Here is a 21,172-nt window from a genome sequence, read left to right as displayed (position 1 = left end):
TCGCTCTGGCACAGAGTCGTCACTTTCTAAGTGTTTGTCTTTGCTGCCGAGGCCGTCTGCTGGAGTGAACCCAAAGGGGGAGTTAGAGCGGGAAGCAAACTGGGAGGAAAGAGTCATGACAAAGAAGTGCTGCTTGATTCTGAGGCAGTTTGATAAAATCATCATCATCATCATCATCATCATCATCATCATCATCAATTGACCATAATGTTCTTTGGCCCACAGAAGGTCTGAAATGATGATGAGCGTCTCTCTGAGCTCGGTGGTTTATGTTGGCGCTCTCATGCAGTAAACGGACCTGGACGGCTCTGATTGGTCACCAAACACGTGCAGACCAACAGAAGCAGGAGGTTTAGGTCTTCTTCTTTGGTTCAGTCTGCTTGATGCTTCCTGGGTTTTCGTGAAGCGCAGACGTCAGCCCCACATCTCAGCAGAGACGCTGCTTTAATCTCTGAAGCTCGGGTCAAAGACAAGACCTTGGTGCTGTCAGCTGATGTGTTGTTGGTCTGAGGTCAGAGACAGACCAACGGAGACCCTGAACATAGAGAACTGAGCCATCTGAAGGCCTGAGAAGGTCCAGAGGTTCCATGTGTGCAGCACTGTGCTCCTCTCGCCTGAGGGGAAACCTGACAGATGATGGCTTCTCTCTTTCTTTATATTGTGCCTGGCAGCGTGGACGTTCTCCAAGAATCAAAGGGCTGTGATGACTTACAGGACCTGAACCTGACCGCTGCGTTTGTTTTAAGTGCTCCGTCATGTAAACGTTCCGCCGCTTTCCATGTAACAGAGGAAAATGAAGGCCGCACGTCATCGCTCCCACATTGGACCCGTCTGTGCCGTCGCCCCCTGCTCTTTCCTGAAGAACCAATGTTTGGACCCCCATCCAGTCATGGTTTATCATCGGGCCGCCCGCCGGAGCTGGAACACAAGTTTAAGTAAATAGTTTTCTTTAAGCAGACCCACATTCTAAACATGAGAAACTCTCCTCAAATGTAGATCTTAACTGTTTGAGTGCCGGCTGAGGAGGAAGGAGAAGGAATGAAGCCTTCTTAGAAACTTATGGAGGTTTTAGAAAATTCCTTTTACATTGTTTTCATACACTATGATGTCATTTCTCGCTGTTACAGGATCAGTTTGTGTCACAATCAAAGGGTGACCAGTGAGCTCACTTCATTCAGACAGCGCCCCCTACTGGCCACCCTGTAGGCCAAAGCAAGTCCATGTCTCCGGCCTCGTTCAGACAAACTCAGAGCTTTACAAAGGCAAAAAGACTTTAAATGCATATTAAAGAATCTAAAAAACAGACAGACTAAGGTTCAGAGACTTATGTTTATGTTTATGTTTATGATGTTTTCTGGAAATCTAATTAAATACAAAGTGTCAAATACTGACTTTGCTGATCTCACAGTTTAACGAGGACTCGTTTCTCCTGCAGGTCTGTCTTGGCTCTGAGGTTTTGCTTGTCTGTCATGCAGAGTGAAGCAAAACATGTTTACATTTACAAATTCCTGACGGGATGTTGGACAGAAAAGTAACGTGTCGTTTCAGAGCCGTTTGTCTTGATGATGAATGTGGAAACAGAACGTCTGTGAAACAGCAGCCTGGTGCTGATGAACGCTGGCTGAGCTCACAGACGGTCTCAGCTCCTGATCCACTCAGTCTGTTTATCTCTCTCCTCTGTGCTATGATCCACAAACTGCCTCTCCCCTTTAGTTTACATTCCTGCGAGCGTCACTCCGAAAATCTGAAAGAATTTAGTTCTGCTTTCATATGTATATATTTCTTCTTTGCTCTCATTCTTCCACACTCAGCTCTTGACTTTTTCAGGTCTCAAGGTGGCGCTCTGGTGCCATTCTGCATCACAGCTTCAACCAAACCATTTGACCCCAGAGGGCTGTGAGCCCAACAGAGCAGCCAGAAGTCAACCCAACCTCAGAAACTCTACATCCTTACTACAGAACATCCAGAGGTCATGGAACTGATCCTATGGATGCTGACGGCAATCATGAAGGTCATGGAAAGATCCAGCCAACTGGCCCAACTGAGAGAGAAGCTGAGTCAGCGTGATGAGGAGATCAGAACCCTTCACACACTCACACACACTCATGATATATAAAGCCTGAACGCACCAACACACTCCTGGAATAAGACTTTAACCTGTAGGTTCAGATACGTCTTCATCTAACCACTGCAGGTAATCACCATCATCATCATCATCATCATCATCATCATCATGGTATTTATGTTTGAACGCTTTATGGGCTTCTTCTCCCTCAGTCTCCTGCTGCGGTTCATCATTAGATCACAGCACATTAGGGGGAAACTGAGAAGTCTGCTTGATTATTGAGCCACAAACCTCAGCGCTCCAACATAAACAGAATATTATGGTGCAGATCTTTAGCTCTGGTATGTTTTGGAGCAGCTCCACATAATGAGACGTCTCTGCTCTACTGGAGGTTTCCTCTTTCAAAATATCACCACGGACGCAAAAGTGCCAAACTGTCACTGTGCAAACTCCCACAAACTCTCAGAAACTCCTATAGTTTGCTGCTGTATCACACAAAAATGTGAATTCTGCTTGTGTTTTTCCTGTTTACGTATAAAAAAAGAGTTATTTTTCCTGATTGAGTCCCATTCATTTAGAAGAAGATGGAGTGTGATTGTCATTGCTGAACATTTTTGCCAAATACTGAAAAAGTGCAAGAAGAATGTTTAAATGGTTTCTGGACCTGGAAGTATGAAGCAGAATAAAGGACCTGAAGGAGGTATGAATGTATTTAAACAGGGAACAGCTGAAGACAGGGGCGTGTTTGTGCCATGGAGAGGAAGGTCGAACCTCCAAACGGCATGAAAGCAATAATAATGATTCCATAGTGGAGCTCTGGACATTAGGAAGGAAAATAACAGCGTTGTTTACTAATGCTTGGAGAGAAGGAAGAGAAAACTCATCAGGGGTTCTGTTGCTTATGTTGCTGATGTTAGACAGTTCTTTGGAGATGGAACACTTTGTGGCACAGTGGACTTTGGCTTTGCCTTTGTGCCAAACACAGTAAAGGTACAGCCATGGTCTTCATCCCCGTCTGGGTTATTGGAGGTTGTAATGGAGAGCGACAGGAGAGCAGCAGAAGAGGAAGAGCTGTGTGCATGTCACCAGTAGAGATTGACCACAGCATGTTGTTCATGTTGCCAACACGTAAACCCCAGGGGAAACTTTCATTACATGGTAATGTTCAGTCACGTTTCACATGGCTCAACATCCTCAACAACAGGCTGCGGTCAGGACGCGTATGGAACAAGAACACAGGAGCCAAACGCTGATGCTTCTGTTAAACTCTTCTTCTATACATCATTTACAATCTGCTGGTTGGACATTTTGGCAGTTTGGAGAAAGACGTTAGACTAGAAACCGGAGCTGATGTCTGTCGGTTCCTCTGTTATTGTTCCTCTCTGTATTGGCTGACAGGAACATACATTCAGCTCTCCTCACCCTCAGAAAGACACAAATATGTCCATCCATCATCCACACTAGTCACATGTTGACCTTTTTTACAGAACATCTCAAATGATCTGCACCACCACAACTTCTGTCTGCCCACAAGTCCACGTCTGCTAATGGGAGAGCTTGAAGAACAAACTAATGTGTCCACTCCAAATTACTGGTTGTCATTTGGCGATCTCACTCACTCTATCACACACACACACACACACACACACACACACACACAGACTGGTGGGTTCCAGTCAAATGTTCAAAGAGAGGAAACCCAGAGAGCCTCCAGGTCCACGATGCAGACGGGAGAGGAACGAGCCGACATCATCAGGAGAACAGGCAAGGATGGATTTAAATGAACATTAAAGACTCCAAACACTAAAACCAACACAATATGGCGCAGAGCGGAGAAACACACAATATGAAATATCATAAAACATGAGGAATGTTTTCACAAAGGTGTAAAGTTTGATGTTGACTTAATGCAGTGCTTCTCAAATAGGGGGGCGCGGTGAAAAGTCTGACCCCGGGGAACATGCACGGCGAAGGGAGGATTAGCTCCTCTGCTGTGGTGTGGGGGTTTTTTGCACCGAGCATGCATGCACACACACACACACACACACACCACAGAGCTGGAGATATGAAGCACTGAGCACACACACACACACACACACACACACACACACAGCCGGAGCCAGCACAGAAGACACAATGGAAAAATACTTAACAGGGATGAAAAGAAAGGCAGAGAGAGACGGAGATAATGAGACGGACAAAAGTCTCCCGAAATCTAAGAGGGGAATATATGTGGAAGCACATGTAGCGCTTGGCTTCACTGTGACTACGGTGGGAGAGGAGGAAAGACCGGTGTCCAAAAATGTTGGCAGCGGACAGCATGAAGCCAAATAAATGAAGGCATCACAGCCCAACCACGCTAATAAGCCGAGCCGAGTTTTTTCAGTAAAAACGTGCCGGTGAAAGATAAACACCTCCCTCACATCACAGACAAGATCAGATCTTTCACTGGAAAGCAGTATCCACTCTTAGGGCAGAGGGCTGTGGGCGTTCTTCAAAGTACAGATCCCAGCTAAACATTGAGCAGGAGCTGAGAGTTGCAGTCTCATGCTTCAAACCCCGCTTCGAAAAGTTGTGCAGTGCAAAACGTGTCTGGCTCATTGTAGCCATTAATCCTGACTTGATCATTTTGTTTAAAAAAAAATAAGCACAATTTGTTTTATTCATTTTTGGGTTAGGGTAAGGGTGGAGCTATGTTTAACATGTTGAGCTCCTGAGGTCATGGCGCTGATCAATCTAATTTATTATTATTTATTCATTTTATTTAAGTTTATTTTTCAATATCAAATGGCTCAATTAGTTGGTTGAAAAATGTTTGGTATAGTAAAATAAAAAGTTTGCTTGACAGAAAACAGAGAACTGAGAAGCACAGACTTAATGGGAGAAGAAGTTAGAGCTTCACTGGACAGGCAGCAACATTACTCATATAAGGGAGAGTGAAGTAACGTATGGAAATAAACGTGCTCCCATTAAAATCCAGCTTTAAAGCAAATAAATAAGGCTTCTGCTGATGCTGCTGTGAATGGGACTCTTTGTGAGGAGGAGGAGGAGGAGGAGGGAGGACTGGATTAGAGATAAATCAGGGTCTCAGGGTGCAGACGGGTGATCTGCAGCCTCTGGAATGCAGGAAGCGTGTTGTGGTCGTGTACATTTTCATTGTGCCTGTCCAGACATTTTTAAATCTTTGGCAAATCCTTAATTTGAGGATTTGAATTCATGAGGAAGAGTCCAGCGTCCCTCAGCTCCATCCTCTGGCCCGTTTCTAAACAACAGTGATGCAGGTGAGGAGCAGCGTGAGGCAGAGCAGCATGAGGCAGAGCGGCGTGAGGCAGAGCGGCGTGAGGCAGAGCAGCATGTTAAACCTGTTACTTGTTGAGGATGTAAAGCAGATGAGTCTAAACCCATAATGCTCTGTGGAACATGAAGGAGGAACCAGGAGCCCAGAACCTCCCAATGTAAACACAAGAGACAGGGTTCAGACCCGACTGGAGCACCAGAGCTGGATCCATCACACCAGTGGAGACACACTGCTGAGCACGCAGACGTCCCTGTGCTAAGTGGGCTTGGCCTGACTGGAGACCTGAGGGATGAGGTCTGAGGTCCTGTCCCTCTGCAGGAGCTGCTCTGGCTCTGCTCTCCCTGCTACACAAAGCTGCAGAGACGTCTGGTATCTGTGATCATGTGACAGCAAGACTTCAGTCTAAGGTGTAACATGCATGTAGAGCAGGGGTGGAGGTTCTTTCCATGACGGCATATCAATAATTATACTGTGATCATAATCTCCCCGGCAGTATTGATCACCTGAAAGTCAAACAGGAAATCACTTTAAGACACAGCTGACAGGAAGCAGGAGCTCACACAAGAGGTGTTTATTGATTTTGTCCTGAAATCCCTGAATGTGACAAAGATAAATGAAACGATCAATTGATTCATAAACCACAACCCAACATTTGATCTATTTACAATGATCACAACAATAAAAACACAAGAAAACAATAAGAATAATACCTTCTTATTTCTGATCAGGTTCATCTGTGAGGAGTTGGCAGCATGTGTGTATTGATTTATTGATCAACAGTTATTAGATCAGATCAGTGTGGGTGGATTGTTGTGTTACAGCAGAAAGAAGCAACCAGAAACACCGGAGACAAATATGATGTCATCAATGACAAATCAGAATGTGAAGAAGAAGAAGAAGTCAAAGCAAGATCAGATCATCTGGACCTTAAATGACAGAGAATCATTACACATCAACTCCAGCAGGTTACTCAGGGTGACTGACAGCTGAGATGATCAGAGGGGCGGAGTTTCTACCACCATCATTATGACAGGGACAGAAGTATGGGAGGAGCTTATGAGTGAAGGAGCAGCCAGTGAAGGAGAAGATCAGAGCTGCAGCATCCACGTCATAGAAGGAGACCAGACCCTCCTCATAGTCCACAAACACGCCCACCTTCTCTGGCTTTGACTCCAGACTCAGAGAGACAGGAGCGTCATCACAAGCTGAGAACTTATCTTCATTCCTCAACCTAACAGTCCAGTAACCTCGCTGAGGCCTCACTGTGATGACTCCCTTCCTCTCACTCGTCTCTCTGGTCACTCCTAAAGTCCACTCTGTCTTTCCTTTGACCTGAACCTCAAAGTAAAATCTTCCAGAGGAGAAACTCTGCTTTCCTAAAACACAAGAACATGAATCAAATCTCTGTGGTTTGTCTGGGAGATTCTTCCTCACATCTCCACAGTAAACTTGTTTCCCATCATCAGACAGGATGAGTTTAGGATAAGCTGTATCAGGATCCAGAGTCACGTTCACTGCAAACTGCTGGATCCTCTTCAGCTCCACCTTCAGCAGCTCCTTCGCCTCCTTACTGATGGTCTCCTCCAGCTGAGCCACAGCTTTCTCCAGGCTCCCCTCATGTGGCCTTTGATGGACTCTGACCTCTGTCCAGTCCTTGGTGGGAGGAGCACAGCTGATGGATGGGAAGCTCAGGAGGAGGTGGAGGTGATCTTCAGAGAGTAGGAGCTTCTCCACCTCAGCAGCTCTCTCTCTCTGTCCAGAGAGTTCCTGCTGCAGCTCTTTGATGAAGTCTTCAGCCTGTTTCTTTGTGCTCCTCTGCTTCTCCTCCACGGTCTCCATGAAGTCGGCCTGGATGTCCGCCACATGCTGCTTCAGAGTGGTGAAGATCTGAAGTCCTTCTGCTTTCTTTCTGTCTGCAGCTTCCCTGCTGAGCTTTTCTGACTGGTTGATCTCCTGGATCTTCAGTTGTGTCTGCTGCATCTTCTGCTGAATTTCAGCCTCTGTCTTCTCCAGCTCAGACTTCTTTCCTTCATATCCTTCTTCCAGAGGAACAAACTCATGGTTCCTGTGGTCTATAACAGGACAGTGTGAACACACACAGGTCTGGTCGGTCTTGCAGAAGAGCTCCAGAGGTTTCTTGTGCTTCTTACACATCCTGTCCTCCAGGTTGTCCACAGGATGGATCAGCTGGTGTGATCTCAGGCGTGCCGCTGTCCGATGAGGCTCCAGATGAGTCTGACAGTAGGAGGCCTCACACTTCAGGCAGGACTTGATGGCCTTTAGTTTGGTTCCAGTGCAGACGTCACACTGAACTTCTCCTGGTTTGGCAGCTGGTTCCTCTGATCTTCTGCTGGCTTCGTTTTGCCTCGACTGTCTGAACTCAGCAGCCATCTCAGATAGGAGCCTGTTAACCTCCAGCTCAGGTCTTGTGTGGAACATCTTCGTACACAGAGGACACACACACTGGACGTTACTGTCCCAGTGTTGAGTGATGCAGGTTCTGCAGAAGTTGTGTCCACATGATGTGGAGACTGGATCAGTGAAGACGTCCAGACAGATTGAGCACAGGAACTGATCTTCAGACTGCAGACGGCTGGCAGCAGACATGTCTGCTGAGAACAAAGGAGACAATGAGGGACAACAACTCTGGAATGCCACGATCACTGAGAGTCTAACAGAACTAAGAGTCTGGAACCACAGCAGCAGCTTTAAAGCTCCTCAGTGATCAACATCTGATTACATTCAAGGAATAGAACATGGAGACACAACCTAGCTGTAGTTACATGGTTCTGACTGTGGGGGCGTCAGAGGGGAAACCACGGCTGTGACCTCAATCTAAAGGTCAAATCCTGAACTTCAGTCTCAGCTCTGTGTTGGTGGACTTGGTTCTAGTTTGTGCTGCGTATCAAATGTAACAGTTAGCGTGTTAGCATGACGTGTTAGAGTGGGAAAGGTCCAGAGATCAATCATTAGGATTGAATGAATATTGATCAGGACAGAAATGAAGCTTTTGTCTCTTTGCTTCTATTCTGACTCTGTTAAAGTTGACGTGACTACAGGCTGCATTCACTTCACTTCCTGTTGTGTGTGTGTGTCTCACTGACTCACTGACGCAGCTAAACACACACACTTCCTGCTGCTCACTTTCTGCCGCTCTTTTCCCGTTCTGACGGTGTAAACGTGAGGAAAAAGGCCGATCCATTGCTGGTTTGTCTACAAGCAGCAGCGTGTGAACACTGAAACATGAGTGAAGCCTTTTAGAATGAAGGAGTGAAGTGAGCCGTGTGAGAGCAGCTCAGCTTTGGGCTTCTTGCTGCTCAAACACTCTTGATTGTGTCTGGACTCACCTGAGTTTGGCTGAGACGCTGCTGTGCTGTGGACAAACTTCTGATCCTCTGGCTTCTCTTCTGCTTCAGTCCAGTCGACTGCAGCTCTGCTCTCTGACTCTCTGACTCTCTTTCTGTTTCTCTGGAGGATCATCTGGTTGATGCTCCGCCTCTTTCTATCGTTGAATGTAGGGGTGGGGAACCTCCGTGTGGACTGGTAGCTTGTGAGTTGCCAGTTTGCCTCAAGGGCACTGCCGATGTGCCCGTGAGCAAGGCACTGAATCCCCAACTGCTCCAGCGGCGCCGTAGAATGGCTGCCATGCACCCCCCTCTGTAATGCATGTGTGTGTGTGTGTGTGTGTGTGTGTGTGTGTGTGTGTGTGTGTGTGTGTGTGTGTGTGTGTGTGTGTGTGTTGTGTGTGTGTGTGTGTGTGTGTGAGTGAGTGCAAGACAAATTTCAATTGCCTGTGATTTGCTCATGAATTGCATGTAAGATGATAAATAAAGTATCTTAATCAACAAAAGCTTTGTGTCAATAATCTAGTGAGGCTCCTGAGGGCTGGAGGAAAGGAAAAAGGTTCCCCACCCCTGATGTAGAGCCTCAGGAGTGGGAGCTCAACCAGAGACGTCCTCAGCCAGCTGACAGCAGAATGAGGACCTGCTCACGGACTGGACCGGTACCATGATCCATCCTGTGTCATATGGAACACATGATGATCTGCTACAACTGGATTTATGTCTCTGTCCCTGCACTTTAATAGTCCAGCCCCAAATTTTCATTTTCATTTTTAAATCTTTGGCAAATCCTTGATTTGAGGATTTGACTTCATGATGAAGAATCCAGTTTCCCTCAGCTCCGTCCTCTGGCCCGTTTCTAAACAACGTCCTCAGTGATGCAGGTAGGAGTTTCCTTCTGCTGCAGTCTTGTCAAGAGAGCAGCGTGAGGCAGAGTGGCGTGAGGCAGAGCGGCGTGAGGCAGAGCAGCATGTTAAACCTGTTACTTGTTGAGGATGTAAAGCAGATGAGTCTAAACCCATAATGCTCTGTGGAACATGAAGGAGGAACCAGGAGCCCAGAACCTCCCAATGTAAACACAAGAGACAGGGTTCAGACCCGACTGGAGCACCAGAGCTGGATCCATCACACCACTGGAGACACACTGCTGAGCACGCAGACGTCCCTGTGCTAAGTGGGCTTGGCCTGACTGGAGACCTGAGGGATGAGGTCTGAGGTCCTGTCCCTCTGCAGGAGCTGCTCTGGCTCTGCTCTCCCTGCTACACAAAGCTGCAGAGACGTCTGGTATCTGTGATCATGTGACAGCAAGACTTCAGTCTAAGGTGTAACATGCATGTAGAGCAGGGGTGGAGGTTCTTTCCATGACGGCATATCAATAATTATACTGTGATCATAATCTCCCCGGCAGTATTGATCACCTGAAAGTCAAACAGGAAATCACTTTAAGACACAGCTGACAGGAAGCAGGAGCTCACACAAGAGGTGTTTATTGATTTTGTCCTGAAATCCCTGAATGTGACAAAGATAAATGAAACGATCAATTGATTCATAAACCACAACCCAACATTTGATCTATTTACAATGATCACAACAATAAAAACACAAGAAAACAATAAGAATAATACCGTCTTATTTCTGATCAGGTTCATCTGTGAGGAGTTGGCAGCATGTGTGTATTGATTTATTGATCAACAGTTATTAGATCAGATCAGTGTGGGTGGATTGTTGTGTTACAGCAGAAAGAAGCAACCAGAAACATCACAGACAAATATGATGTCATCAATGACAAATCAGAATGTGAAGAAGAAGAAGAAGTCAAAGCAAGATCAGATCATCTGGACCTTAAATGACAGAGAATCATTACACATCAACTCCAGCAGGTTACTCAGGGTGACTGACAGCTGAGATGATCAGAGGGGCGGAGTTTCTACCACCAAGATTAAGACAGGGACTGAAGTATGGGAGGAGCTTATAAGTGAAGGAGCAGCCAGTGAAGGAGAAGATCAGAGCTGCAGCATCCACGTCATAGAAGGAGACCAGACCCTCCTCATAGTCCACAAACACGCCCACCTTCTCTGGCTTTGACTCCAGACTCAGAGGGACAGAAAGGTCATCACAAGCTGAGAACTTATCTTCATTCCTCAACCCTACAGTCCAGTAACCTCGCTGAGGGCTCAGTGTGATGCCCCCCTTCCTCTCACTCGTCTCTCTGGTCACTCCTAAAGCCCACTCTGTCTTTCCTTTGACCTGAACCTCAAAGTAAAATCTTCCAGAGGAGAAACTCTGCTTTCCTAAAACACAAGAACATGAATCAAATCTCTGTGGTTTGTCTGGGAGATTCTTCCTCACATCACCACAGTGAACTTGTTTCCCATCATCAGACAGGATGAGTTTAGGATGAGCTGTATCAGGATCCAGAGTCACATCCACTGCAAACTGCTGGATCCTCCTCAGCTCCACCTTCAGCAGCTCCTTCACCTCCTTACTGATGGTCTCCTCCAGCTGAGCCACAGCTTTCTCCAGGCTCCCCTCATGTGACCTTTGATGGACTCTGACCTCTGTCCAGTCCTTGGTGGGAGGAGCACAGCTGATGGATGAGAAGCTCTGGAGCAGGTGGAGGTGATCTTCAGAGAGTAGGAGCTTCTCCACCTCAGCAGCTCTCTCTCTCTGTCCAGAGAGTTCCTGCTGCAGCTCTTTGATGAAGTCTTCAGCCTGTTTCTTTGTGCTCCTCTGCTTCTCCTCCACGGTCTCCATGAAGTCGGCCTGGATGTCCGCCACATGCTGCTTCAGAGTGGTGAAGATCTGAAGTCCTTCTGCTTTCTTTCTGTCTGCAGCTTCCCTGCTGAGCTTTTCTGACTGGTTGATCTCCTGGATCTTCAGTTGTGTCTGCTGCATCTTCTGCTGAATTTCAGCCACCATCTTCTCCAGCTCAGACTTCTTTCCTTCATATTCTTCTTCCAGAGGAACAAACTCATGGTTCCTGTGGTCTAAAACAGGACAGTGTGAGCACACACAGGTCTGGTCGGTCTTGCAGAAGAGCTCCAGAGGTTTCTTGTGCTTCTTACACATCCTGTCCTCCAGGTTGTCCACAGGATGGATCAGCTGGTGTGATTTCAGGCGTGCTGCTGTCCGATGAGGCTCCAGATGAGTCTGACAGTAGGAGGCCTCACACTTCAGGCAGGACTTGATGGCCTTTAGTTTGGTTCCAGTGCAGACGTCACACTGAACTTCTCCTGGTTTGGCAGCTGGTTCCTCTGATCTTCTGCTGGCTTCGTTTTGCGTCGACTGTCTGAACTCAGCAGCCACTTCAGATAGGAGCCTGTTAACCTCCAGCTCAGGTTTTGTGTGGAACATCTTCTTACACAGAGGACACACACACTGGACGTTACTGTCCCAGTGTTGAGTGATGCAGGTTCTGCAGAAGTTGTGTCCACATGATGTGGAGACTGGATCAGTGAAGACGTCCAGACAGATGGAGCACAGGAACTGATCTTCAGACTGCAGACGGCTGGCAGCAGACATGTCTGCAGAGAACAAAGGAGACAATGAGGGACAACAACTCTGGAATGCCACGATCACTGAGAGTCTAACAGAACTAAGAGTCTGGAACCACAGCAGCAGCTTTAAAGCTCCTCAGTGATCAACATCTGACTACATTCAAGGAATCTAACATGGAGACACAACCTAGCTGTAGTTACATGGTTCTGACTGTGGGGGCGTCAGAGGGGAAACCACGGCTGTGACCTCAATCTAAAGGTCAAATCCTGAACTTCAGTCTCAGCTCTGTGATGGTGGACTTGGTTCTAGTTTGTGCTGCGTATCAAATGTAACAGTTAGCGTGTTAGCATGACGTGTTAGAGTGGGAAAGGTCCAGAGATCAATCATTAGGATTGAATGAATATTGATCAGGACAGAAATTAAGCTTTTGTCTCTTTGCTTCTATTCTGACTCTGTTAAAGTTGACGTGACTACAGGCTGCATTCACTTCACTTCCTGTTGTTGTGTGTGTGTCTCACTGACTCACTGACGCAGCTAAACACACACACTTCCTGCTGCTCACTTTCTGCCGCTCTTTTCCCGTTCTGACGGTGTAAACGTGAGGAAAAAGGCCGATCCATTGCTGGTTTGTCTACAAGCAGCAGCGTGTGAACACTGAAACATGAGTGAAGCCTTTTAGAATGAAGGAGTGAAGTGAGCCGTGTGAGAGCAGCTCAGCTTTGGGCTTCTTGCTGCTCAAACACTCTTGATTGTGTCTGGACTCACCTGAGTTTGGCTGAGACGCTGCTGTGCTGTGGACAAACTTCTGATCCTCTGGCTTCTCTTCTGCTTCAGTCCAGTCGACTGCAGCTCTGCTCTCTGACTCTCTGACTCTCTTTCTGTTTCTCTGGAGGATCATCTGGTTGATGCTCCGCCTCTTTCTATCGTTGAATGTAGGGGTGGGGAACCTCTGTGTGGACTGGTAGCTAGTGAGTTGCCAGTTTGCCTCCAGGGCACTGCCGATGTGCCCGTGAGCAAGGCACCGAATCCCCAACTGCTCCAGGGGCGCCGTAGAATGGCTGCCCTGCACCCCCCTCTGTAATGCATGTGTGTGTGTGTGTGATGTGTGTGATGTGTAAGAGGGTGCAAGACAAATTTCAATTGCACGTGAATTGCATGTAACATGATAAATAAAGTATCTTAATCAACGAAAGCTTGTTGTCAATAATCTAGTGAGGCTCCTGAGGGCTGGAGGAAAGGAAAAAGGTTCCCCGCCCCTGATGTAGAGCCTCAGGAGTGGGAGCTCAACCAGAGACGTCCTGAGCCAGCTGACAGCAGAATGAGGACCTGCTCACGGACTGGACCGGTACCATGATCCACCCTGGGTCATATGGAACACATGATGATCTGCTACAACTGGATTTATGTCTCTGTCCCTGCACTTTAATAGTCCAGCCCCACATTTTCATTGTGCCTGTCCAGACATTTTTGAATCTTTGGCAAATCCTTAATTTGAGGATTTGACTTCATGATGAAGAGTCCAGCCTCCCTCAGCTCCGTCCTCTGGCCCGTTTCTAAACAACAGTGATGCAGGTGAGGAGCAGCGTGAGGCAGAGCAGCATGAGGCAGAGCGGCGTGAGGCAGAGCGGTGTGAGGCAGAGCAGCATGTTAAACCTGTTACTTGTTGAGGATGTAAAGCAGATGAGTCTAAACCCATAATGCTCTGTGGAACATGAAGGAGGAACCAGGAGCCCAGAACCTCCCAATGTAAACACAAGAGACAGGGTTCAGACCCGACTGGAGCACCAGAGCTGGATCCATCACACCACTGGAGACACACTGCTGAGCACGCAGACGTCCCTGTGCTAAGTGGGCTTGGCCTGACTGGAGACCTGAGGGATGAGGTCTGAGGTCCTGTCCCTCTGCAGGAGCTGCTCTGGCTCTGCTCTCCCTGCTACACAAAGCTGCAGAGACGTCTGGTATCTGTGATCATGTGACAGCAAGACTTCAGTCTAAGGTGTAACATGCATGTAGAGCAGGGGTGGAGGTTCTTTCCATGACGGCATATCAATAATTATACTGTGATCATAATCTCCCCGGCAGTATTGATCACCTGAAAGTCAAACAGGAAATCACTTTAAGACACAGCTGACAGGAAGCAGGAGCTCACACAAGAGGTGTTTATTGATTTTGTCCTGAAATCCCTGAATGTGACAAAGATAAATGAAACGATCAATTGATTCATAAACCACAACCCAACATTTGATCTATTTACAATGATCACAACAATAAAAACACAAGAAAACAATAAGAATAATACCTTCTTATTTCTGATCAGGTTCATCTGTGAGGAGTTGGCAGCATGTGTGTATTGATTTATTGATCAACAGTTATTAGATCAGATCAGTGTGGGTGGATTGTTGTGTTACAGCAGAAAGAAGCAACCAGAAACATCACAGACAAATATGATGTCACCAATGACAAATCAGTATGTGAAGAAGAAGAAGAAGTCAAAGTAAGATCAGATCATCTGGACCTTAAATGACAGAATCATTACACATCAACTCCAGCAGGTTACTCAGGGTGACTGACAGCTGAGATGATCAGAGGGGCGGAGTTTCTACCACCATCATTATGACAGGGACAGAAGTATGGGAGGAGCTTATGAGTGAAGGAGCAGCCAGTGAAGGAGAAGATCAGAGCTGCAGCATCCACGTCATAGAAGGAGACCAGACCCTCCTCATAGTCCACAAACACGCCCACCTTCTCTGGCTTTGACTCCAGACTCAGAGGGACAAGAGCGTCATCACAAGCTGAGAACTTATCTTCATTCCTCAACCTAACAGTCCAGTAACCTCGCTGAGGGCTCACTGTGATGACTCCCTTCCTCTCACTCGTCTCTCTGGTCACTCCTACATCCCACTCTGTCTTTCCTTTGACCTGAACCTCAAAGTAAAATCTTCCAGAGGAGAAACTCTGCTTTCCTAAAACACAAGAACATGAATCAAATCTCTGTGGTTTGTCTGGGAGTTTCTTCCTCACATCACCACAGTAAACTTGTTTCCCATCATCAGACAGGATGAGTTGAGGATAAGCTGTATCAGGATCCAGAGTCACGTTCACTGCAAACTGCTGGATCCTCTTCAGCTCCACCTTCAGCAGCTCCTTCACCTCCTTACTGATGGTCTCCTCCAGCTGAGCCACAGCTTTCTCCAGGCTCCCCTCGTGTGACCTTTGATGGACTCTGACCTCTGTCCAGTCCTTGGTGGGAGGAGCACAGCTTATGGATGAGAAGCTCTGGAGCAGGTGGAGGTGATCTTCAGAGAGTAGGAGCTTCTCCACCTCAGCAGCTCTCTCTCTCTGCTCAGAGAGTTCCTGCTGCAGCTCTTTGATGAAGTCTTCAGCCTGTTTCTTTGTGCTCCTCTGCTTCTCCTCCACGGTCTCCATGAAGTCGGCCTGGATGTCCTCCACATGCTGCTTCAGAGTGGTGAAGATCTGAAGTCCTTCTGCTTTCTTTCTGTCTGCAGCTTCCCTGCTGAGCTTTTCTGACTGGTTGATCTCCTGGATCTTCAGTTGTGTCTGCTGCATCTTCTGCTGAATTTCAGCCACCATCTTCTCAAGCTCAGACTTCTTTCCTTCATATCCTTCTTCCAGAGGAACAAACTCATGGTTCCTGTGGTCTAAAACAGTACAGAGTGAACACACACAGGTCTGGTCGGTCTTGCAGAAGAGCTCCAGAGATTTCTTGTGCTTCTTACACATCCTGTCCTCCAGGTTGTCCACAGGATGGATCAGCTGGTGTGATCTCAGGCGTGCTGCTGTCAGATGAGGCTCCAGATGAGTCTGACAGTAGGAGGCCTCACACTTCAGGCAGGACTTGATGGCCTTTAGTTTGGTTCCAGTGCAGACGTCACACTGAACTTCTCCTGGTTTGGCAGCTGGTTCCTCTGATCTTCTGCTGGCTTCGTTTTGCCTCGACTGTCTGAACTCAGCAGCCACTTCAGATAGGAGCCTGTTAACCTCCAGCTCAGGTCTTGTGTGGAACATCTTCTTACACAGAGGACACACACACTGGACGTTACTGTCCCAGTGTTGAGTGATGCAGGTTCTGCAGAAGTTGTGTCCACATGATGTGGAGACTGGATCAGTGAAGACGCCCAGACAGATGGAGCACAGGAACTGATCTTCAGACTGCAGACGGCTGGCAGCAGACATGTCTGCAGAGAACAAAGGAGACAATGAGGGACAACAACTCTGGAATGCCACGATCACTGAGAGTCTAACAGAACTAAGAGTCTGGAACCACAGCAGCAGCTTTAAAGCTCCTCAGTGATCAACATCTGACTACATTCAAGGAATGAAACATGGAGACACAACCTAGCTGTAGTTACATGGTTCTGACTGTGGGGGCGTCAGAGGGGAAACCACGGCTGTGACCTCAATCTAAAGGTCAAATCCTGAACTTCAGTCTCAGCTCTGTGTTGGTGGACTTGGTTCTAGTTTGTGCTGCGTATCAAATGTAACAGTTAGCGTGTTAGCATGACGTGTTAGAGTGGGAAAGGTCCAGAGATCAATCATTAGGATTGAATGAATATTGATCAGGACAGAAATGAAGCTTTTGTCTCTCTGCTTCTATTCTGACTCTGTTACCGTTGACGTGACTACAGGCTGCATTCCATTCACTTCCTGTTGTTGTGTGTGCGTCTCACTGACTCACTGACGCAGCTAAACACACACACTTCCTGCTGCTCACTTTCTGCCGCTCTTTTCACGTTCTGACGGTGTAAACGTGAGGAAAAAGGCCGATCCATTGCTGGTTTGTCTACAAGCAGCAGCGTGTGAACACTGAAACATGAGTGAAGCCTTTTAGAATGAAGGAGTGAAGTGAGCCGTGTGAGAGCAGCTCAGCTTTGGGCTTCTTGCTGCTCAAACACTCTTGATTGTATCTGGACTCACCTGAGTTTGGCTGAGACGCTGCTGTGCTGTGGACAAACTTCTGATCCTCTGGCTTCTCTTCTGCTTCAGTCCAGTCGACTGCAGCTCTGCTCTCTGACTCTCTGACTCTCTTTCTGTTTCTCTGGAGGATCACCTGGTTGATGCTCCGCCTCTTTCTATAGTTTAATACAGGTGTAACCTGCGCTGTGTCTTGCATTAATAAGGAGCTTGCATCTGGTGTGAATGGAACTTTATTCATAACGTAAGTAAAGCAAAACACTTATTTATATTATTACTTATTTACAAAACAACCTAATTAACAATACTTGATATATACAATAATGCCGAAGAAATAAACCCCTGTGGCCATAAAAGGTACTACACCCCGAACGTAAAACAAATGAAAGAATTAAACGAGTTAAACACACAATTCACACGGAATACAGAACACTACATGACGAATAAGCACAGGTATGAGTCGGGAACAACGACGAAATTCGGTCCGCCTAAACGGAATAAATATCATATTAAAATATAAAACTAAAGTGAACACGTGATTCCAGAGCAAACGAAAATACAAAACCAAATTAAAGTTACAAAACGATGTAACATCACATAAATACGATTCACAAGGGAGGTAATAATAATATTTCACAACAGGATACATGAAACACATACAATGTTACGAAAATAAGATTTAATAACATTTATTGCGGACCGCATTTCTACCAAAACTACCTGCAGACAGAAGACATTGATTCTGACACAGATTACCCACAATGCCACTGACGTGCCAAACAGACACTGACTACCAAAATAAAAGCCCTCATCCATTTCCGCAGGATTTAACAATATATATACCAATATAACTTAACTATTTATTACGTAACTTATTAACCCGTTACACAGAGGGGAGGAACCTCCGGCCCGTCCGTTCCCCCCGCTACTGGGGGCGGCAGTAGCTCGGTCCATAGTAAGACTCAGCTGGAGAGTTGCAGGGTCGAGTCCCCGTGTGGACCGAGTAAGTGGACTGGTAGCGGGTGAGTTGCCAGTTTGCCTCCAGGGCACTGCTGCGGTGCCTGTGAGCAAGGCACCAAACCACCAACTGCTGCAGGGGCGCCGTAGAATGGCTGCCCTGCACCCCCCTCTGTAATGCATGTGTGTGTGTTTGATGTGTAAGAGGGTGCAAGACAAATTTCAATTGCACGTGATTTGCATGTAACATGATAAATAAAGTATCTTAATCAACAAAAGATTTGTGTTAATAATCTAGTGAGGCTCCTGAGGGCTGGAGGAAAGGAAAAAGGTTCCCCACCCCTGATGTAGAGCCTCAGGAGTGGGAGCTCAACCAGAGACGTCCTGAGCCAGCTGACAGCAGAATGAGGACCTGCTCACAGACTGGACCGGTACCATGATCCACCCTGTGTCATATGGAACACATGATGATCTGCTACAACTGGATTTATGTCTCTGTCAGAGAATCATTACACATCAACTCCAGCAGGTTACTCAGTGTGACTGACAGATGAGATGATCAGAGGGGCGGAGTTTGTACCACTACCATTAGACGAGGGACAGAAGAATGGAAGGAGCTTGTGAGTGAAGGAGCAGCCAGTGAAGGAGAAGATCAGAGCTGCAGCATCCACGTCATAGAAGGAGACCAGACCCTCCTCATAGTCCACAAACACGCCCACCTTCTCTGGCTTTGACTTCAGACTCAGAGGAACAGGAGGGAAATATCCAGCTGAGAACTTATCTTCATTCCTCAACCCTACAGTCCAGTAACCTTCCTGAGGCCTCAGTGTGAAGCCTGCCTTCCTGTTGCTCGTCTCTCTGGTCACTCCTAAAGCCCACCAAGTCTTTCCTTTGACCTGAACCTCAAAGTAAAATCTTCCAGAGGAGAAACTCTGCTTTCCTAAAACACAAACAGATGAATCAAATCTCTGTGGTTTGTGTGGGAGATTCTTCCTCACGTCACCACAGTAAACTTGTTTCCCATCATCAGACAGGTGGAGTTTAGGATGAGCTGTATCAGGATCCAGAGTCACGTCCACTGCAAACTGCTGGATCCTCCTCAGCTCCACCTTCTTCAGCAGCTCCTTCACCTCCTTACTGATGGTCTCCTCCAGCTGAGCCACAGCTTTCACCAGGCTCCCCTCATGTGACCTTTGATGGACTCTGACCTCTGTCCAGTCCTTGGTGGGAGGAGCACAGCTGATGGATGAGAAGCTCTGGAGCAGGTGGAGGTGATCTTCAGAGAGTAGGAGCTTCTCCACCTCAGCAGCTCTCTCTCTCTGCTCAGAGAGTTCCTGCTGCAGCTCTTTGATGAAGTCTTCAGCCTGTTTCTTTGTGCTCCTCTGCATCTCCTCCACGGTCTCCATGAAGTCAGCCTGGATGTCCGCCACATGCTGCTTCAGAGTGGTGAAGATCTGAAGTCCTTCTGCTTTCTTTCTGTCTGCAGCTTCCCTGCTGAGCTTTTCTGACTGGTTGATCTCCTGGATCTTCAGACATGTCTGCTGCATCTTCTGCTGAATTTCAGCCTCTGTCTTCTCCAGCTCAGACTTCTTTCCTTCATATTCTTCTTCCAGAGGAACAAACTCATGGTTCCTGTGGTCTAAAACAGTACAGAGTGAACACACACAGGTCTGGTCGGTCTTGCAGAAGAGCTCCAGAGATTTCTTGTGCTTCTTACACATCCTGTCCTCCAGGTTGTCCACAGGATGGATCAGCTGGTGTGATCTCAGGCGTGCTGCTGTCCGATGAGGCTCCAGATGAGTCTGACAGTAGGAGGCCTCACACTTCAGGCAGGACTTGATGGCCTTTAGTTTGGTTCCAGTGCAGACGTCACACTGAACTTCTCCTGGTTTGGCAGCTGGTTCCTCTGATCTTCTGCTGGCTTTGTTTTGCCTCGACTGTCTGAGCTCAGCAACCACTTCAGATAGGAGCCTGTTAACCTCCAGCTCAGGTCTTGTGTGGAACATCTTCTTACACAGAGGACACACACACTGGACGTTACTGTCCCAGTGTTGAGTGATGCAGGTTCTGCAGAAGTTGTGTCCACATGATGTGGAGACTGGATCAGTGAAGACGTCCAGACAGATGGAGCACAGGAACTGATCTTCAGACTGCAGACGGCTGGCAGCAGACATGTCTGCTGAGAACAAAGGAGACAATGAGGGACAACAACTCTGGAATGCCACGATCACTGAGAGTCTAACAGAACTAAGAGTCTGGAACCACAGCAGCAGCTTTAAAGCTCCTCAGTGATCAACATCTGACTACATTCAAGGAATGACACATGGAGACACAACCTAGCTGTAGTTACATGGTTCTGACTGTGGGGGCGTCAGAGGGGAAACCACGGCTGTGACCTCAATCTAAAGGTCAAATCCTGAACTTCAGTCTCAGCTCTGTGTTGGTGGACTTGGTTCTAGTTTGTGCTGCGTATCAAATGTAACAGTTAGCGTGTTAGCATGACGTGTTAGAGTGGGAAAGGTCCAGAGATCAATCATTAGGATTGAATGAATATTGATCAGGACAGAAATTAAGCTTTTGTCTCTTTGCTTCTATTCTGACTCTGTTACCGTTGACGTGACTACAGGCTGCATTCCATTCACTTCCTGTTGTTGTGTGTGCGTCTCACTGACTCACTGACGCAGCTAAACACACACACTTCCTGCTGCTCACTTCCTGCTGCTCACTTTCTGCCGCTCTTTTCCCGTTCTGACGGTGTAAACGTGAGGAAAAAGGCCGATCCATTGCTGGTTTGTCTACAAGCAGCAGCGTGTGAACACTGAAACATGAGTGAAGCCTTTTAGAATGAAGGAGTGAAGTGAGCCGTGTGAGAGCAGCTCAGCTTTGGGCTTCTTGCTGCTCAAACACTCTTGATTGTGTCTGGACTCACCTGAGTTTGGCTGAGACGCTGCTGTGCTGTGGACAAACTTCTGATCCTCTGGCTTCTCTTCTGCTTCAGTCCAGTCGACTGCAGCTCTGCTCTCTGACTCTCTGACTCTCTTTCTGTTTCTCTGGAGGATCACCTGGTTGATGCTCCGCCTC

General features: G+C 47.3%; 3 protein-coding genes across 5 annotated transcripts; all 3 read right to left on the bottom strand.

Moving 5' to 3' along the window:
• Positions 1-5,919: 5,919 nt before the first annotated feature.
• On the bottom strand, positions 5,920-9,116 carry LOC143016323 (E3 ubiquitin-protein ligase TRIM39-like). 2 transcript variants are annotated; one of them, XM_076170593.1, is made up of 2 exons: positions 8,711-9,116; positions 5,920-7,975 (listed from the first exon to the last, which is right to left on the bottom strand). In XM_076170593.1, the coding sequence occupies exons 1-2, from the start codon at positions 8,841-8,843 to the stop codon at positions 6,330-6,332; spliced, it is 1,779 nt and encodes a 592-aa protein (XP_076026708.1). In that variant the 5' UTR covers positions 8,844-9,116; the 3' UTR covers positions 5,920-6,329. The 2 variants fall into 2 exon arrangements, with proteins under 2 accessions (XP_076026708.1, XP_076026709.1); XM_076170594.1 differs by having other exon boundaries at positions 5,920-7,972.
• LOC143016324 (E3 ubiquitin-protein ligase TRIM39-like) lies at positions 9,114-13,103 on the bottom strand. Of its 2 annotated transcripts, XM_076170596.1 has the most exons (3): positions 12,968-13,103; positions 10,546-12,228; positions 9,114-9,410 (listed from the first exon to the last, which is right to left on the bottom strand). In XM_076170596.1, exons 1-2 carry the CDS (start codon positions 13,098-13,100, stop codon positions 10,586-10,588), a joined length of 1,776 nt encoding a protein of 591 aa, XP_076026711.1. In that variant the 5' UTR covers positions 13,101-13,103; the 3' UTR covers positions 9,114-9,410; positions 10,546-10,585. The 2 variants fall into 2 exon arrangements, with proteins under 2 accessions (XP_076026711.1, XP_076026710.1); XM_076170595.1 differs by lacking the exon at positions 9,114-9,410 and having other exon boundaries at positions 10,176-12,228.
• Positions 13,104-14,347: 1,244 nt separating this feature from the next.
• On the bottom strand, positions 14,348-21,142 carry LOC143016302 (uncharacterized). The gene is made up of 5 exons (XM_076170563.1): positions 21,021-21,142; positions 18,628-20,267; positions 18,022-18,100; positions 17,138-17,395; positions 14,348-16,398 (listed from the first exon to the last, which is right to left on the bottom strand). The coding sequence occupies exons 2-5, from the start codon at positions 20,263-20,265 to the stop codon at positions 14,756-14,758; spliced, it is 3,618 nt and encodes a 1,205-aa protein (XP_076026678.1). The 5' UTR covers positions 20,266-20,267; positions 21,021-21,142; the 3' UTR covers positions 14,348-14,755.
• Positions 21,143-21,172: the final 30 nt, after the last annotated feature.

Source organism: Genypterus blacodes, unplaced genomic scaffold (assembly GCF_046128005.1).
Source record: "Genypterus blacodes isolate CSIRO-AG114 ecotype Tasmania unplaced genomic scaffold, CSIRO-AGI_Gbla_v1 ptg000224l_1, whole genome shotgun sequence".
Classification (NCBI taxonomy): domain Eukaryota; kingdom Metazoa; phylum Chordata; class Actinopteri; order Ophidiiformes; family Ophidiidae; genus Genypterus; species Genypterus blacodes.
Note: the sequence above shows the minus strand (reverse complement) of the source record. Positions and strands in the feature narration are given on the sequence as shown.

Bases quoted from the DNA above. Each gene is read 5' to 3' on its own strand.
- LOC143016323 (XM_076170593.1), bottom strand. From the start codon at position 8,843: ATGATCCTCCAGAGAAACAGAAAGAGAGTCAGAGAGTCAGAGAGCAGA. The intron at 7,976-8,710 runs GTGAGTCCAGAC...CTTTGTTCTCAG, and splicing joins AGCGTCTCAGCCAAACTCAG to CAGACATGTCTGCTGCCAGC.
- LOC143016324 (XM_076170596.1), bottom strand. From the start codon at position 13,100: ATGATCCTCCAGAGAAACAGAAAGAGAGTCAGAGAGTCAGAGAGCAGA. The intron at 12,229-12,967 runs GTGAGTCCAGAC...TGTTCTCTGCAG, and splicing joins AGCGTCTCAGCCAAACTCAG to ACATGTCTGCTGCCAGCCGT.
- LOC143016302 (XM_076170563.1), bottom strand. From the start codon at position 20,265: ATGTCTGCTGCCAGCCGTCTGCAGTCTGAAGATCAGTTCCTGTGCTCC. The intron at 17,396-18,021 runs GTAACGGGTTAA...AATATAAATAAG, and splicing joins CGGAGGTTCCTCCCCTCTGT to TGTTTTGCTTTACTTACGTT. The intron at 16,399-17,137 runs GTGAGTCCAGAT...TGTTCTCTGCAG, and splicing joins AGCGTCTCAGCCAAACTCAG to ACATGTCTGCTGCCAGCCGT.